The following is a 16,965-nucleotide window of genomic DNA, read 5'->3' on the forward strand; positions in this document are numbered from 1 at the left end:
AGGCCGGGGGGAGGAGACAGGGGAGGGAAAAAATTACTGGAAGACTCGGTAGCCTTTGAGACCTGGAGGGCTGAGTGGGAAATGGATAGGTGGGAGGAGGATGGAGAAGAAAGGAGCGAGATAATGGACATGCTCACGTAGGCAGAAGTCAGTGCATACTCACTCGAAGGAAAAGCATGTGAGAATTAGATCCTATTGCCTTTTTTATGAACTCTAGATGGGGAGAGAACAGAGTCCGTTGTCTTGTTTTTGGGTGCCAATGCTAGCCCATTGCAGTCCTCAAAGTCTGATTCTCCTTTTTAATTCAAGGTGATCTGGATACTGGCTTTTTAGTTCTTGCCTAACCTCTTGTGGGGCAGAAACTATGTCATGGATCAAGGAAGGAGAACTGTCATTTTTGGAGCGTTTCTTTGGCAACATCATCAAGGTGAGGAATGGCCCACAGCACCAGTTTGCCTTTGGGTTACTTGGGTAATCTCATACAAAGTTTCCTTTGTTATTAAAGTTGAGAAATACATGATGTTACGTGAGATTTAACAGTGGAATGAGGTTCTAAAATTGCAGTGTAACTTCCAGGTCTTTATTTTCAGCATGTTATTCATCACTGTTTAGCGAGGATTGTTAGGTTTTCCTTAGTAAGAACTGAAATTTGAGCTTTTTTCGTGTTATTTGGGGGGAAGACAGTTGTCATCGGTCACCTGGGGTTGCTCCTGTCAGTGCTCAGGGCTCCAGCCATTGAGCCGGCTCCCCGACTTTTCCTGTAGTACTACCCTTGGGATTCACATAGAATAATTACTCTTTTTTTTTTTTTTTGGCCACAGCTAGTCATGTCCAGGGCTTACTCCTGGCTCTGCACTCAGTAATCACTCCTGGAAGGGCTTGAGGAACTACATGTATACCAGGGACCCAACGCGGGACAGCCACATGCAGGGCAAGCACCCTACCCACTATACTAACTCTGTGGCCCAGTTACTTTTTTTTTTTTTTTTGATAGAGTAGTACAGTATAATTAATGGCTAAGAGTGTGGACTCTGGACAAACAGAATTAAACCATGTGATTGTGGTTTTAAGAAATAAGTGAGGGCAGGTGGGTGTTTGTCTTGCACACAGCTGACCTGGATTTGATTCCCAGCATTCCTAAGAATATGGTCCCTTGAGCAACGCCAGGAGTAACCTTTGTACATTGCCAGGTGTGACCTAAAAAGCAAAAAAACCCCCAAAAAACCAAAAAGAAACAGTTCCTAATTACTACTATTTACTATTTGGGTCTTTCAGCAACTTAAAAACTCACTGTTTCCCCTTGCTTTTCCAAATATTCCCTCAACTTTTTCTTCAGGAATTATTACAGTTACAGGTGTTAGGCTAGCACCACTCATCTTTGCCTTGTTTGTCTAGCAGCAGATATAAGGAAATTTATGAGACAGCATGCTTCTTCCCATATACACACAAATGTTCTGTGATCTCCGCCAGGCCCATACGGCCAATGTGGGGGCTGGAGCGATAGTACAGTGGGTAGGGCGTTTGCCTTGCATGTAGCTGACCTGGGTTCGATCCCCAGCATCCCATATGGTCCCCCAAGCACCGCCAGGAGTAACTCCTGAGTGCAGAGCCAGGAGTAACCCCTGTGCATTGCTGGGTGTGACCCCCCCCCCCCAAAAAGAGCTACTGTAGGAATGTATTGGGAAGAATATGTTCCATGGTGAACTTGGAATTGTTTTTTAATTCCCACTCCACTTCCCTCTTGTAGTTACTATGATGATATGATGATAGGGCACACACATGCCTGGCTGTGGTTCTCACCTGGGATCTCATGGCAGGTGGGGGTGTTCACGACCTCAATATGGTTCTCCCAAGGTTTGCTGTCCTTTTAGTACTGGTGTTTTTGCTTGTGCTCACCGGGTCCAGTGCTCTTAATTGAGGCACAAGCTACCGTTGGGCCAGAGAGATAGTCCAGGGGTTAAGGTGCTTGACTTGCATGCAGCCAAACCCAGGTTTGATCCGAGGCCCCTTCTGGTCCCTAGAGCACTACAGGGAGTGACCACTGAACACAGAGCCAGGTGTGGTCCAGACCTCCTCCTCACCCCCCCAAAAAAAGTTTTGGTTGTGGTACTCACCAGGAGCTGCTGCAGTGCTCACAACTGTGCCCTCAGAAATCATCCTTCTGGCTGTGATGCTCCATAGCTTTCTCCCAGGGGCTGTGCTCCAGAGGCTGCTCCTACCATGTAGGACACTTCCCTTGCATGTGGCTGACACTGGCTGACCCGGTGAACATAAGCAAAAACACCAGTACTGAAAACACCAGAACTGACCATGATGGAACCTGAAATTGCTTGTGATGCAGGGTGATCCTGACAGCAGAGCTGCCAAGATGATTGCTCTCGGCATGTGGGCCATAGGATCTTGACACCGTGTGCTGGCTAGTTGGGCACTTTGAAGCCCTCACCATTCCTCTGGGTGCAAAACTTGGAATTTTTGTATGTTTTGAGGGCTGTTTATGGCAGTACTCAAACTTACTCCTAAAAATCTGTGCTCAGGGATCAGTCCTAATGGTGTTCGGGGGACCATATAGAATGCTAGGCACCAAACTCAGGTGGATAGCATGCAAGGCAAGTGCATGCTATCGCTTTGACCCTGGAATTATTGATTTATTTAGTCTTTTTGGGCCATACCCAGTGGTGCTCAGGGCTTACTCCTCGCTCTGTGCTCAGGGATCACTACTGGCGGGACTCAGGGGATTATATGGAGTGCAGGAACTTGAACCCGGGTCTGCCATGTGCCCTGCCCTAGCCCGGGAATTTTTGTTTTTAAAGGCTACATGTGGGGCTTTAATAGAAAATATTAATAGAAAATTTAATAGAAAATGGAGCGACTTTAGGGATGCGGTCAATGAGATGCGGTCTCTTTCAGCAAGAGAAGGGGTGACTTTTGACTGTGGTAAGCTATAAAAGGCTGCCCTGGGGCAGATTTGGAGGGGTGGGGGCTGTGAGACCATACCTAGTGGTACTCAGGGGCTATAGCTGTGACTCCTGGCTGTGCTTGGAGGACATGTGTAGTGCCAGGGATTTGAACTGGGGTCACCATATGCAAGCACCTTATCCCCTTCACTATCTCTCCAGTCTCATACAATTTAATTGTTTATAAAAATTCACATGTTTGGCTTGTCTTGTAAAATTAGAAAATCCAGAGCTAGAGAGATAGAACAGCAGGTAAGGTACTCAAGTACTCAATAAAACACAGGCTTGTTCTACTTGACCAACGTGGTTTGATCCCTGGCCCCACATATGGTCCTCTGAGCCCTTGCCGGGGGTGAACCTTGAGTACAGAACCAGGTTTAAGCCCCCAGCACTGCTGGATATAGCCTCCCCCCGAAAAAAAAGGAAAGAAAGAAAATCCAGCAACATGAAGCCCCCCATACCTGCGTGAGCGCCATTATCCCCATAGAGCTAATGCCCTGGGCCGCCTCTTCTACCCCTGAATGTCCTTCCTTTCCCTTCTATTGGGGGACTCATGACACTAAAGTGGTGGTCAGGAGTATACGGTTACATTGCCTCTTAACTGTGTGACTTGTGCGAGCCATTTGGCTTCTCTGAGCTTTATTTTTATTACCTATAAAATGAAGATAATAGTTGTAGGTAATGCAGTTGCCTTGCATGTGGTCAGCCCTGTTTCACACTCCCCATTTATAATTCTCCAAAAACCACCAAGGGTGACCCCTGAGCATAGAGCCAGGGTACTCCAAGTACTGCCAGGTGTGACTCCAAAGCAAAACGAAACAAAATTTTAAAAAAGGGGAAGATTGGGCCAGGGCGATAGTACAGCACGGAGGGGATTTGCCTTGCATGTGACCGATGCGGGTTCGATGCCCAGGATCCGTTATGGCCCCTCGAGCACCACCATGAGTAATTCCTGAGTGCAGAGCTAGGAGTAATCCCTGAGCATTGGTGTGACCTCAAAAGCCAAACAAAAGGGGTGGGTGGGATGAGGGGCATGAGGGGGTGGGAGGAGGGATGGGTACTCAAATCATTGTATAACTGAAACCCAGGCACAAAAATTTGTAAGTCTACAACTGTACCTCATGGTATTTCAGTAATAAAATTTTTTTTTAAAAGGGGGGGGTAGTATTTATAGGTTTACATGCTATAAAAGATTTAGATGTAGAAAAAGCTCAGCATCAAATCTAGAGTAGAATAAAGGATCTATTTGACTTATTAGAGCTTAATACATATTATTAGGTTAAAGAAATTACAAAATAATGAATGTAGCTTCAGCCATTCGGGCCTGGGGTGTGTTGTCCTCCTGTGTGGGGTGTTCTCCTTACCCAGGAAGTATGTAAAGACAAGTATTCATCACTTGTCTTCGGCCTTCACAGGCAGGCCCGATGCCCAAACACATTGCATTTATAATGGATGGGAACCGTCGCTATGCCAAGAAATGCCAGGTGGAACGACAAGAGGGCCACTCACAAGGCTTCAACAAGCTGGCTGAGGTGAGTATGGGTGGCCCGATTCAGGATGAACATCTTGGATAGTTGGATTATAACTAGAAAATCGGGACCTGACTTGTGAGTGTTTTTTTTTTCCCCCTAATAGCCATATGTCTATTTTATACCTGGCTTATTGGCTGTATGTCTCATATCTACATTAGTAAGAACTTAAATATGAGAAATAAGAACAAAGTTACCTTCTTTCAGCACTTTGGTAAATCAATATTTCATATTTTTCTGTATCTCCTTGTAAAATGTTTCTTTGGTGAGGGCACTTGGGGGCAAGGCATGCCTGACTGTGCTTAGGGTTCACTCCTGCCTCTGTTCAGGGATCACTCCTGGCAGGGTTAGGGGACCAAATATGGTGCCAGAGATTAAACCCAAATTATTTGTGTGCAAGGCAAGTGCCCTCCCAACTGTATTATCCCTCTAGTCCGGTAATATATTTGGACATTACTTAACATTTACAAAATCACATATATAGCTTTGATAATCTTGATATTTTGCAACTATTGTTCTACATTGATTTATAAGATTATATGTATGTAATACCTGTCACTGTCACTGTCCTCCCATTGTTCTTCGATTTGCTCAAGCGGGCCCAGTAACGTCTCCATTGTGACAATTGTTACTGTGTTTGGCATATCGAATACATCACGGGGAGCTTGCCAGGCTTGCCGTGCAGGCGAGATACTCTCGGTTGCTTGCCAGGCTCTCCGAGAGGGGCAGAGAAATCAAATTTGGGTCAGCCATGTTGGCTGCATGCAAGGCAAACGCCCTACCCGCTGTGCTATTGCTCCAGCCCCGAACGTAGACTGTTTTATCACAATGTGGGCAGTAGAGATTGGTCAACAGGTTGAAATATGCTTTGCATTCGGGTGACAGGTTATGATCCCAGCGCTCCATGTGCCCCATGCACCCTATGAAGCAGTGAGGAGGGACATCGAAGCACTCCTGGATTGTGGCCACAAAACAAAAGCAAAACCAATGATCTAACAATGGTTTGGCTGCTGTGCTATTATTGGACATTGTAAATACTTCTATTTTAGAAGTTCTCAGAAGTGCCATTTCTGGAGCAAAGGTGGGGTGACTGTTAATCCTGGTTGCCTGACCTGAGGGACTCCCAGCACACAGAGTTTACAGTGCTTAAACCCTGGCAAAGTGCAGATATGCCAAGACATCATTCCAAGCAAAGGTCATGAACGTCCTATGGTTCTTTTTGCCAGTTGTAAAATGGAAATCACTTAATTTAACAATAAATCTTAGTCCTGGCACAGGAAGATGGCTTGAAGCCAGGGCAGTGATATTTTTTGCCTTGAGGAGTGGCTGTGGGTTCTCTCCAGCACTCTGCCACCGTCGTAAGTTTGCTGACCCCAGTTCCTCATGCTGACTGAGTCTGAGGTAGTGTTTCCTATGTTTAGGTTAAGTTTAGGGCTCCCTCAGAGCATACTGTACTGCCACTTCTCCACTTTCTGGCTCTGAGTGAGTTTTATGCTTCCTGTTGCCACAGTTCCTTCTATCAAATGAGATAGTGGTAATCTCTACTGCAAGAGATTATTTGGGGATTAAAAAAGAGACACAGTGAAATGCACAAAGCATAGGAGCTGGCAGAAAGGACATTCTCAAGAATGGTAGCTGTAGTTTTATTATTTATGTTTGGTTTTTGGTACTCAGGAGTTATTCCCAGCACTGTGTTAAGGGTTCTCTTGTCTTTACTCATAGGACATGTGGTTCTGGGTATCAAACCTGGCCTCCTACATGGAAAGCATTTGCTCCAGCATGTTAAGCTATCTTTCCTACCAGCTGTTTATTATTAGCAGCTGCATATATGTGTATATATACACACATGTGTGGGCACTTGTGCACAGTTCAGTGCTAATTTCATCTCACCCCTCAGCAGTGCTAGGGGACCGTATGGTACTGGGACTCCTGAATGCAAAGCATGCACTCAAGCCCTTTAATCTGTTTTCTCAGCCCTTAACAGCTATACAAACTGCTATAATTTAGTGGCAAGATCCACGCCAGATGGGTCAGCCATGGTGGTTTCCTGGGGAGTTACTGGGCCATAGCATAGTTTAGGTTTTTGCTGGGAATCTTCTAAGGTAGCAGTGAATTGGTGTGTGTGTGTGTGTGTGTGTGTGTGTGTGTGTGTGTGTGCGTGTGTGAAGAAATTGCAAATTTTCTTTTGTTCTGTTGGAATGCCTTTTACCCCCTACCATTTTTTTGGGGGGGTGGCAACACACCAAGTGATGCCGAGGGGTTACTCCTGGCTTTGCACTCAGGAATCACTCCTGGTAGTGCTTGGGGGACCCAATGGGATGCCGGGAATTAAACCTGGGTTGGCTGCATGCAAGGCAAGCCCCTTATCCACTATACTAGCTCTCCAACCCCCTACCCTTTACCTTCAGACTTCTGGCTCCCATCTCAGTACTGTTACTCTCAGCCTCTTTTTGATTATGTTTGTTCAGGGGACACTCCAATGGTGCTTGGTGTATCCATGCAGTGCCAGGTGTTAAATACACACACCTGTGTTCTTAGCATATTCCTGTCCTTTGATCCATCTTCCTGGCCCCTTGGCTCCCATTCATTCTTCTCCTTTAGTAGTATTGGGTTAGAGATTCAGTCCATAGTTGTGGCCACAGCTGTGTGCTAGGCAAGTTCCTTTGTCTCTGTACTGTGTCTCTCTCTATCTGAGAACCAACTTTTAGTATGAATTTCACTGTTTTTTCCCATTAAAGTATAGTTTAATACAGTGAAATGAACAAGTTTTGGGGTTTGGGCACTTGCTTTCACTGTCACTGCTAATTCATACCCCTGTCAAGAAACATATTGCGGGCCTGAGACATAGTACAGGCGGTTAAGCACTTGCCTTCCAGTGACCCCGGTTTGATGCCTGATAACACATATAGTCTCCAACCCCCACCAAGAGTCATCCCTGAGCACGGAGCCAGGAGGAAGCCCTGAGCACAGCCAGGTGTGGCCCCAAAACTGAAAACAAATGGAAGAAGGCAATAGCATTCCTGACTCTTTAAAATGTTCCCTGTGCCTCTTCCCTCTCAGACTTCATCTCACTTCCTCATGTCCTATCAACCACTGATGTGATTTTTGTCAGTATCAGTGAGCTTTTGCTGTTCTAGAACTTCATGTAATTCATTCACAATGTGGAGTTATGGACATCTGACACATTCCTTCAATTCTTTGCATCTCTGTTTTATCATTTGTAGAATTGTCATGAAAACAAAGATGCTGGGGCTGAAGAGCCAGTACAGAGGGCAGGGACTTGCCTTGCACATAGCTAACCCAGATTCCATCTCCAGCACCCTGAGGCATTCCCTGAGTACCATCAGGAATAAGACCTGAGCATCACTGGGTGTGCACCCCCCCACCCCCCAGGGGGAAAAAAAAAACAGCCAATAATGCCATAAGTAGTTGTTTGTATTTGTTTGTATTTTAACAAACCAGGGCTTTACACATGCCTGGCAAGTGCTCTCCCACTGAGCTACATCCCTGACCCTTAGGGGCTTATTGAAGAAGCAAATGTGAAAGCCCTTTTCAGACTCAGTGCTGTAAAGCCATGCATTGTTGCTTTTTTTTTTTTTTTTTTTTGCTTTTTGGGTCACACCTGGTGCACAGGGGTTACTCCTGGTTCACACACTGTATTATTCCTGGCGGTACTCGGGGGACCATATGGGATGTTGGGAATCGAACCCGGATTGCCAGCGTGCAAAGCAAATGCCATACCCACTGTGCTATCTCTCCAGCCCCTCGCTTTTATTTTTCAACCCAGCAGTTAGTTGCTTAGTGTACCAGAATAATGAAATTTTGGTCTGATTAATCCTTGTGTTTTTATTTTCTTTTGCTACCTGTGAGACCCATAAACTTAAAATTTAAGACAAAATATTATAAATACAAATATCAGAACTTAATAAAGTCTAACATTTTAGCACTAATTTAAATACCACTTGATTGGCTGGGCTGGAGCGATAGCACAACAGGTAGGGCGTTTGCCTTGCATGCAGCCAACATGGCCAACCCCAGTTCAATTCCTCCTCCCCTCTCGGAGAGCCCAGCAAACTACCGAGAGTATTTTGCCTGCGTGGCAAAGCCTGGCAAGCTACCCGTGACATATTCAATATGTCAAACACAGTAACAAGAAGTCTCAAAATGGAGATGTTACTGGGCCTGCTCGAGCAAATGGATGAGCAACGGGAGGACAGTGACAGTGACACCTGTGAGACCATCATCCTACTTTATAAATAAGGAGATTGATGCACAGAGAGGCTGAAGGATTTGCCTATGGCACACAACCAGTGCACCATATGCACGATGGAGACAAAAGTCAGTCTCTTTCCGGATCTGGGTGGTGTCAGCACAGTAATACTAACTTTTTATTTTTCAGTTTCTCAGGTGGTGGCTTTCTGCATATTTGGTTCATTATTTCGGCGAACCTTAGCTTTATTGAGGTTTAGAGAATAGTCTGTCTCCAACCCTCGACACTGGTTTGAGGCCGAGGTTTCTTTTATTTATTTCCCTTCCCAACTCCCCTTTGTACCCCAGCTCCTTGCCTTCTCCCCTCTCAGACTCTGCGCTGGTGTTTGAACCTGGGTATCCTAGAGGTGACGGTCTACGCATTCAGCATTGAGAACTTCAAACGCTCCAAGAGTGAGGTAGACGGGCTAATGGATCTGGCCCGGCAGAAGTTCACCCGCTTGATGGAAGAACAGTAAGATGCTGTCGGAGGGGAGAACATAATCCCTTCCCCTTCAGCCTGCTCCTTTCCCTCACCTCCTATCTAAGGCTTAGTTAAAGGTCCACATCCTGTTCCTGCTAGTTGGAGCTCTGTCAAGCTGGGGTTTCTTTCCTTTCTCTTTTAAAGGGGGCGCTGACTTGAGGAGATAGTAGTATCCCAGGCCATATACTGTGATCAGGAAAGAAAAATGAAAGAAATGTTGGAAAAGTAGTTTCCTGCTGTGCTGTTATCCCTAAAACAACTACTCTGCCCCCTGCATATTCTCTTGGAAGAGACGGATGATGCTTAGGAGACCTTTCTATAAAGAGTCCATTCCATTCTTAGCCCTCATTAGCAGTAGCAAATCCAGACAGCGTTGCAAGACAGGTGTTTGATGAGAGATTGTTTGCATTATTCAAGCTTAGGTATTAGTATATTTCACCAGAACTTACAAAAGCAATGAATCGTGAAGCACCAGTCTTTAAGGATATTCTTCCATTTGTTAAAAAGGAACTGGCATAATCTCGCAAAGGCAAGGGTTCACACAGCAGACAAAGCACACTTTCGTCCCAATGCCGCACTTGACGGCTGCATGGCCTTGGGCCACCCCTAGCGTCTCTGGAGTTTTTGTTTTTGCAGCTGAATGGGGAATGGTGTGACCTTTCTGGGGTGCTGGGGAACAGTGCCCGCCACACAGGGAAGCGTTCACAAGCTAGGAACTAGAAGACTGTCTCAGCCCCTGGCGCTCTGCATTCAGCCTTGCCTCCTTTCCTGGATCAGGGAGAAGCTAGAGAAGCATGGGGTGTGTATCCGGGTCCTGGGGGATCTGCATTTGTTGCCCTTGGATCTCCAGGAGCTGATCGCACGAGCTGTGCAGGCTACCAAGAACTACAACAAGTAAGTGCTCAGTTTCTCTACTTGGGGATCCACTGCCCTTCTTTGTCAGTTGCTAGGCCTGCATTAGGATGGGTGTGAATGCTTTGAGATTTCTACCTCCATCTGCAGGGCAGACCAGAGATGGTTCTGTAACACCACATAATCTGTGTGCACTCTTACAACCAGTGTCTTCTTCTCCGTGAGCCTATGCTTTTCCTTCTCCTTCTCCCACAATTGTTTTACTGTGTGCAAAATGAGGTGGAATTGGGCTGGAGCAATAATACGATGGGTTGGGTGCTTACCTTGCACACGGCTTGCTCCACGTGATCCGAGTACCACCTGGAGTGATTATTGAGTGTAGAGCAAGGAGTAAGCCCTGCTGAGCGAATTGTCAGTGCATACAGAGGAGTGAGCACGGCCAAGTGTGCCCCCTCTCCCCCCCCCAAAAAAAAGAATGAGGTGGAATGTAACAGATGAGGTATCTCTATCTCTAAAGACAGAAACTTCAGGATAGTTCTTTTCTGTCCTCCTTTACTCCATGTTGGAGGGTCGTGGATGTCTAACACAGAAGAGTTCACTAATTCAAACCTTATGATGAATTTCTCTGGGATATAATGTATGACAGTAGATTCTTTTGTTTGTTTTGCTTTTTTGGGTCATTCTTGACAACGCTCAGGGGTTCCTCCTGGTTCTACTCTCAGGGATCGCTCCTGGCTGTGCTTCAGGAACTTTATGGGATGCCAGGGATCAAACCAGCGCCCTCCCCACTATGCTCTGGCTCTGGCCCCGACAGTGAATTCCTTAAATTCAAATTTTCTTCCTATTCTCTTTTGCTTATCACAGTGGGTTTTGTATACTTTGAAAACTCTTGGCAGTAGGAGGTGAGAGGGTTAGGAGGGTCATTCAGTATTTTTCTTGATACAAAAAGAATGCCATGTTTATCCCAAGAAAGCTTTGAGAATGCAAGAAATTCATGATCTCACCTCTCAGATGTGGCAGTACTTACTGTTTGGTGTTTGTTCTTCCAGGAAAGGGGGTGCACTGCAGTGGTGATTCCAGGCCTTAATCTCTGCTCCTTTGGTACATTATTCTGCTCTTGCCTTCTTAGGTGTTTCCTGAATGTCTGCTTTGCATACACATCTCGTCATGAGATCAGCAATGCCGTGAGAGAGATGGCCTGGGGAGTGGAGCAGGGCTTGCTGGACCCCAGGTACTGATAGTTGCGCCACATGGTAATTTGTCAGGAGCACAGGATGCTGCAGATTAGGGGAAAAAGAAACCCATCCTATACTATGTGCTTGGGCCGAAAGTCACATCAGAGATGCATTTGAGAAGATTGGGGGGTTGTGGGGAGGGGGTGGCCACGTTAGATTAGCTTCTTAGAGCTTGCTTTATTTTTTTTTCAGACTTTGTGTAACTGTCTACACTTACATGTTCATCTTATTTGTTATCTGATCTCCCCACCAAATTACAAGCACCATGATAGAAATCAGTTTTTTTTTTTTCTTTTTGGGTCACACCTGGCGATGCACAGGGTGTTACTCCTGGCTCATGCACTCAGGAATTACTCCTGGCGGTGCTTGGGGGACCATATGGAATGCTGGGAATCGAACCCGGGTCGGCCGCGTGCAAGGCAAACGGCCTACCTGCTGTGCTATTGCTCCAGCCCCTTAGAACTTACTTTAGAACTGCTCTGTTCGCCATTCACCAAGAAGCTCCAGAAAACTGGTTTAACAACAGGTAGCCAAACTGAGGTGTTTCATTTTAAAATGCTGCCCTCCTGGCCCATTGGCACTGTTTCATCATATCTTACAAGTGATTTTTTCAGGCAAGCAGTTTATTGCAGGGCTGGTCCCTGTGACTTCTCATGTTATGAAATTCAGGTAATTTTCCAAAAATTCCTAGCAACAGAGTCGAGTCCAAATTATTAGAGCTGGGAAAGAGTTCTCCCGTTAACTTTTTTTTTTTCCCTTTTTGGGTCACACCTGGCGATACACAGGGGTTACTCCTGGCTCTGCACTCAGGAGTTACTCCTGGCGGTGCTCAGGGGACCATATGGGATGCTGGGAATCGAACCCGGGTTGGCCGCATGCAAGGCAAACGCCCTACCCGCTGTGCTATCTTTCCAGCCCTCACATTAACTATTAGTGGTGTAACTGTTGGTAAAAATAGTAGTAAAGTAGTAATAACAATAGTAATAGCAACTTAGGAGTGACAAGAGTGATATTAATAGCTGTGCTGGTCCCCAACACTCCCTGGTCGAAGCAGCATGTTTATTGCCACACTCAAGCATTGGAACTTCTGGCCTGCATAGCCAGGCCAAGTGTTGCCAAGAGTGACCCCCGGCCCCCTGAAACCTGTTTAGGAAACTAATTCCCCTATAAAAAATGAACCACGCAATATGTGATGTTCCACTTGCAATATGTCATGTTCTGTCTTTTATCATGTATTAACTTGTATGGAGAGATTCAAGACTTTATTTTTTGGGGGAGGTGGAGTTTGGGGCCACACTGGTGGTGCTCAGGGGACGATCTGTAGTGAAAGGGATTGAACCCCTTAGGCAAGTGCTATATATCCTGCACTAGCTTTCTGGTCCTGACTTTCCTCTGTTTTATAATGAGACTCCTGAGCACAGCACAGAGTGACTTCCCCCCAGTCAGGCTCTGAGAATGTCACAGTTGGATCTTGTCTCTGCAGCTGTCCATTTGCAGAGTATTTCCTGGACCCTTCTATTCAGGATCTTTTATCAGGACACAGGGATTTTCTGATTCCCTTAGGTATAATGTAGTTTATCTAAGAAACAAAATTAAAATCAAAAGTTGCTTGGGGGGAAAAAAGATTGCTTGGAAGCAAGAAATTAGATAAAAACAAAGGGAGAAAAAAAGAAAATGATAATCTTTAGGGGCTAGGGCTGTGACTCAGTGGTAGAGTACATACATGCCCTTGCATGTATGAGACCCTGGGTTCAGTCCCTGGCTCCACAAAAAAAGCTAGATGCAAATATTTGAATTAATGGTAATTTTCTGACTCTTGGCTTAAGGGGTGATTTCATAATTATACTTTATAATTAATATTTTATATAGTCTTTCCCATGAGTGTGGTGGAGTGTGTATATGTATGTATCCATACTCCTGCCCTGAATTAAATACTTTATTTGGAATGGGAGCTTGGATCACTCCCAGTGGTCCTTAGGAACCTTTCCTGACACTGCATGTGGTCCCCCTGACTGTGCTTGCAGGGATCATATGCAGTGCCAGGGATTCAAATGGTGTTGGCTATATACAGAGCAAATGCCTTACCTCCTGTACTATCTCTCCATCCCTTAAATAGTGTTTTATTTTGGTTTTGGGGCCACATCCAGTGGTGCTCAGGGCTCGCTCCTGGCTGGCTTGGGGGACCATATGTGGTGCCCAAGATCAAACCCAGGCAAGCATTCTACCCACTGTACTATCACTCTTGCCCTTAAATAATATTTTAAGGACAGTAAGGAACAAATGTTAATGTAGGAGAGAGAGAAGGCTCTTTGGCCAGCAGATCTAATATACATTCATCCCAGGACGGAACTCTGATCTCGACTCTCCGTACCAAGTATATATACTCATACCACATTGCAGTAACTCTAACCTTCAGCTCCCGCTTCTTGCCCAGCAAGTTTCCCATATCTATTTTCTCTGCCCTGCATGACTTAGTAACTTATCTGTGTGGGACCGGTCATGCAGACAGTGTAGGCTGGGCAGTGTCACCAAGTAACGAGGCTGACGGCACATGGAACTTGGTGTTCAGCTTAGACTGGGCTCATCAGGCCTGCGGCTGTGATCATTATTTAAATTTGGACAGATCTCCATCTGTAACAGCTAGTGAGTTCATTATAATTAAGCTCTACCCTTCCATTAGCTGGAATTTCCCTCTTCCTTCGTTTCTACCATCCACTCTTCATTTTCTTTTTTCCCAGGATACATGCTTTCTGAGCAGTCATGCTGATCAATTGAGTCTAGAGTAACAGAAGAAGTTAACTTGAGCATCAAGGATCATAAATAAACTCTTCCACTGAAATACTGTGAGCAGGTCACTTCACCTTCCTGTTGGCCTCTTCCTTCTCTCGCAGGAAGATATCACTGGTTCTTTAGAATAATTGTTAACATTTACATATTTTTTTATGCCCAACATTTTCTTAGTACTGTGTATGTTCTTTCATTTAATTCCAGATTCTGAACTATTTTTCCCTTTTCCCTTTTCTTTTGTACTTGTGATGACCAGAGGTTGCATACATTTGGTTGTGGTGTCCCAAGGCCTACACATTTGGTAGTGCTCACTGTAGTGAGGGCAGACATGTTGAGTGCAGTGCCCATTAGGCTAGCTCTCATTGACTTGTGCGTGTTCTGGTTGTAGTGTTCATCAGAGATCACACTTGAGCCCCACCAGCTATATTGCTCTGGAGATAAGATGCGCTGTTACAGCACAGGGTTGCAAACGAGAGAACTTTTAGACTTATGTGGGTGAGACCTGCCTTATGTTTTGTAGGCAGAGACTTCCACTGAACAATCCCCTCGGTCCCTTAATACTTTTTGTTTTGGTTTTTATTTTTGTACTTGGGCCACTCCTAACTGTGCTCAGAGACCATACTGTGCCAGGAATTGAGCCCAATTCTTTTTTTTTTTTTTCTCTTTGAGTCACACCCGGCGATGCTCAGGAGTCACTTCTGGTTCTGCAACCAGGAATTACTCCTGGTGGTGCTCGGGGGACCATATGGGATGCTGGGAATCGAACCCGGGTTGGCTGCGTGCAAGGCAAACACTCTATGCGCTGTGCTATCACTCCAGCCACCCCAGTTCCTTTTTTTTTTATTTATTTTATTTATTTGGGGGCCTCATCAGTGGTTCTCAGGGCTTACTCCTGGCCCTTTGCTCAGGGATCACTCCTGGAGGGCTTGGGGGACTATATGTGGTGCTGGGAACCAAACCCAGATGGCCATGTGCAAGGCAAATGCCCTACCCATTGTCCCATGAGGCAGCCCCATGAATCCATTTCTTGTATTCCAACTCTTTGAGCTCCTTGGCCCGAGGGGCATATTTCTGTGTATCTTTGTGCCTTCTAAAGGATGATCTGCCTTTTCAAGCTTGAACAGGGAACACATTGACACATTCTTTTTCTCGGGGGAAGGATGGTTGTACTTAGAAATGAATCCCGGCTTCAAACATGCAGGGTATGTGCTCTGCACTGAGGTATATCTCCAGCTAACACATTCTCATTCTCTCCTTTTTCTACAGGTCAGATCATTTACTGTCTTATTGATACAAACCATTGCCAACTTGTTTGCAAAGGCTGTTGGCATTTCTATGAAAAAGCTGCAAATTGATTTCATTTTAAGTTGGCCATTCCTGAAACACATGGTCTGAGTGGAAGTAGTCATAATCATTCTTAAAAAAAAATGTTTTACTCTTTCAAAAAAATTATTTAGATATGTTCAAAGTGCTGTGTAACCATTGCTATTTAATTCTAAATTTTTTTGATTATTTCAAATAGTAATACTTCTTTGGGGCCAACTTGAGAGACAGTACAGGGTTAAGGCATGCAGTCAACTCCAGTTAAGTCCCTGGCACCACAACGTCCCTTAAGATTTCTGAGTTCAGCCCTGAAGACCTTTGAGCACCTCTGGCTGTGACTCTGTCGACCCCTGATATCCGCTGGGATGGCCCAAGGAAGGGTAGCACTGCATCCTCAGGCCCTCACATTGATTCACTGATTTAGTAGGCCAAGAATTGTTGGGAGTGACTCCCAGGTCCCCTGAATACTTCTTAGAAGGCTACCTGACCATATTTAGTTATTGATTTATTTTCAGGACTTATTTCTGACTCTGCTCAGGGATTACTCCTGGCAGGCTTAGGGAACCATATGGGATACCAGGGATCAAACCTGGGCAAGGCAAGTACCCTTCATGCTGTACTAGCTCTCCAGCTTATGACATACTTCGTTAAAAAGAATACAAGTTTTGGGGCTAGAGAGATAGTACTGCATGTAGGGCACTTGTCTTGTAGATGAACAACCTAGGTTCAATCTCCAGCACCCCCTGTGGGCACCTGAGCACTGCTGGGTATGCCCCAAAACAAAAAATTAAAAGAATAAAAGTTTTGTCAGTAAACATGCTTTTGTTATTATAAAGGTCATATATATTCATTAGGCAATACTTACGTGCTGTAGTATATATACAAATGGAAAGTGAACTCCTTAGAAATATCCCAGGTAATGTTTTGATTTTAAGTGGTTCCTTCTAGCTCTTCCGGTGTGCCTAGGTGTGTGGAGCCAGGGGCCTCCTCCTGCTCTCTCAGCTCAACTACTCACGACATGACAGTCCAGTTGCTTGTGCCTGGTGGTGTTGGGGGCTACCAGAAACCCACCTGGTGATGGGTTTTTAGCAAGAGAGGATGTGGCATGGTGGGGAGTAGGGGGCATTCCCTAATTACAGAATTTAAATCCATGCTGCCAAAACTTTTCAGATTCTTAGGAAAATCTGAGCCAGGTTGCTCCCTGATGAATACTGTTTCTCACATAGAGCAGGGCTTGTAGTGTTTCCATTCATGATTCCTATGCACCCAAGGCATTTTTCTTTTTTTCCTTTTTTTGGGGGGGGTTGGGGGGGCTTTTGGGTCATATCTCGCAATACTCAGGGGTTACTCCTGGCTCTGCACTCAAGAATTACTCCTGGTGTTACTCGGGGGACTATATGGGATGCCGGGGGATTGAACCCTGTGCAAGGCAAACACCCTACCTGCTGTACTATCTTTCCATTTCCACCCAAGATACTTTTATGAGACCCTGGGTATATAGGTATATAGAATAGGTCTACAAATCAAACATTTACTGATAGAAATCATAAAGA

At 45.3% G+C, this 16,965-nt stretch overlaps 1 protein-coding gene across 2 annotated transcripts in view; it reads left to right on the forward strand.

The window, feature by feature from the left end:
- Window positions 1-16,965, forward strand: part of DHDDS (dehydrodolichyl diphosphate synthase subunit) — a 35,611-nt gene that overhangs the window by 113 nt on the left and 18,533 nt on the right. For both annotated transcript variants that reach the window (XM_056122623.1, XM_056122624.1), the window contains exons 2-6: window positions 310-427; window positions 4,370-4,486; window positions 9,064-9,206; window positions 9,993-10,109; window positions 11,197-11,298. In XM_056122623.1, coding sequence (XP_055978598.1) covers window positions 365-427; window positions 4,370-4,486; window positions 9,064-9,206; window positions 9,993-10,109; window positions 11,197-11,298 — 542 coding nt within the window. In that variant the 5' untranslated portion in view covers window positions 310-364. The remainder of the gene's footprint in view (window positions 1-309; window positions 428-4,369; window positions 4,487-9,063; window positions 9,207-9,992; window positions 10,110-11,196; window positions 11,299-16,965) is intronic.

Source organism: Sorex fumeus, unplaced genomic scaffold (genome assembly GCF_029834395.1).
Source record: "Sorex fumeus unplaced genomic scaffold, SorFum_2.1 ptg000047l, whole genome shotgun sequence".
NCBI classification, from domain to species: Eukaryota; Metazoa; Chordata; class Mammalia; order Eulipotyphla; family Soricidae; genus Sorex; species Sorex fumeus.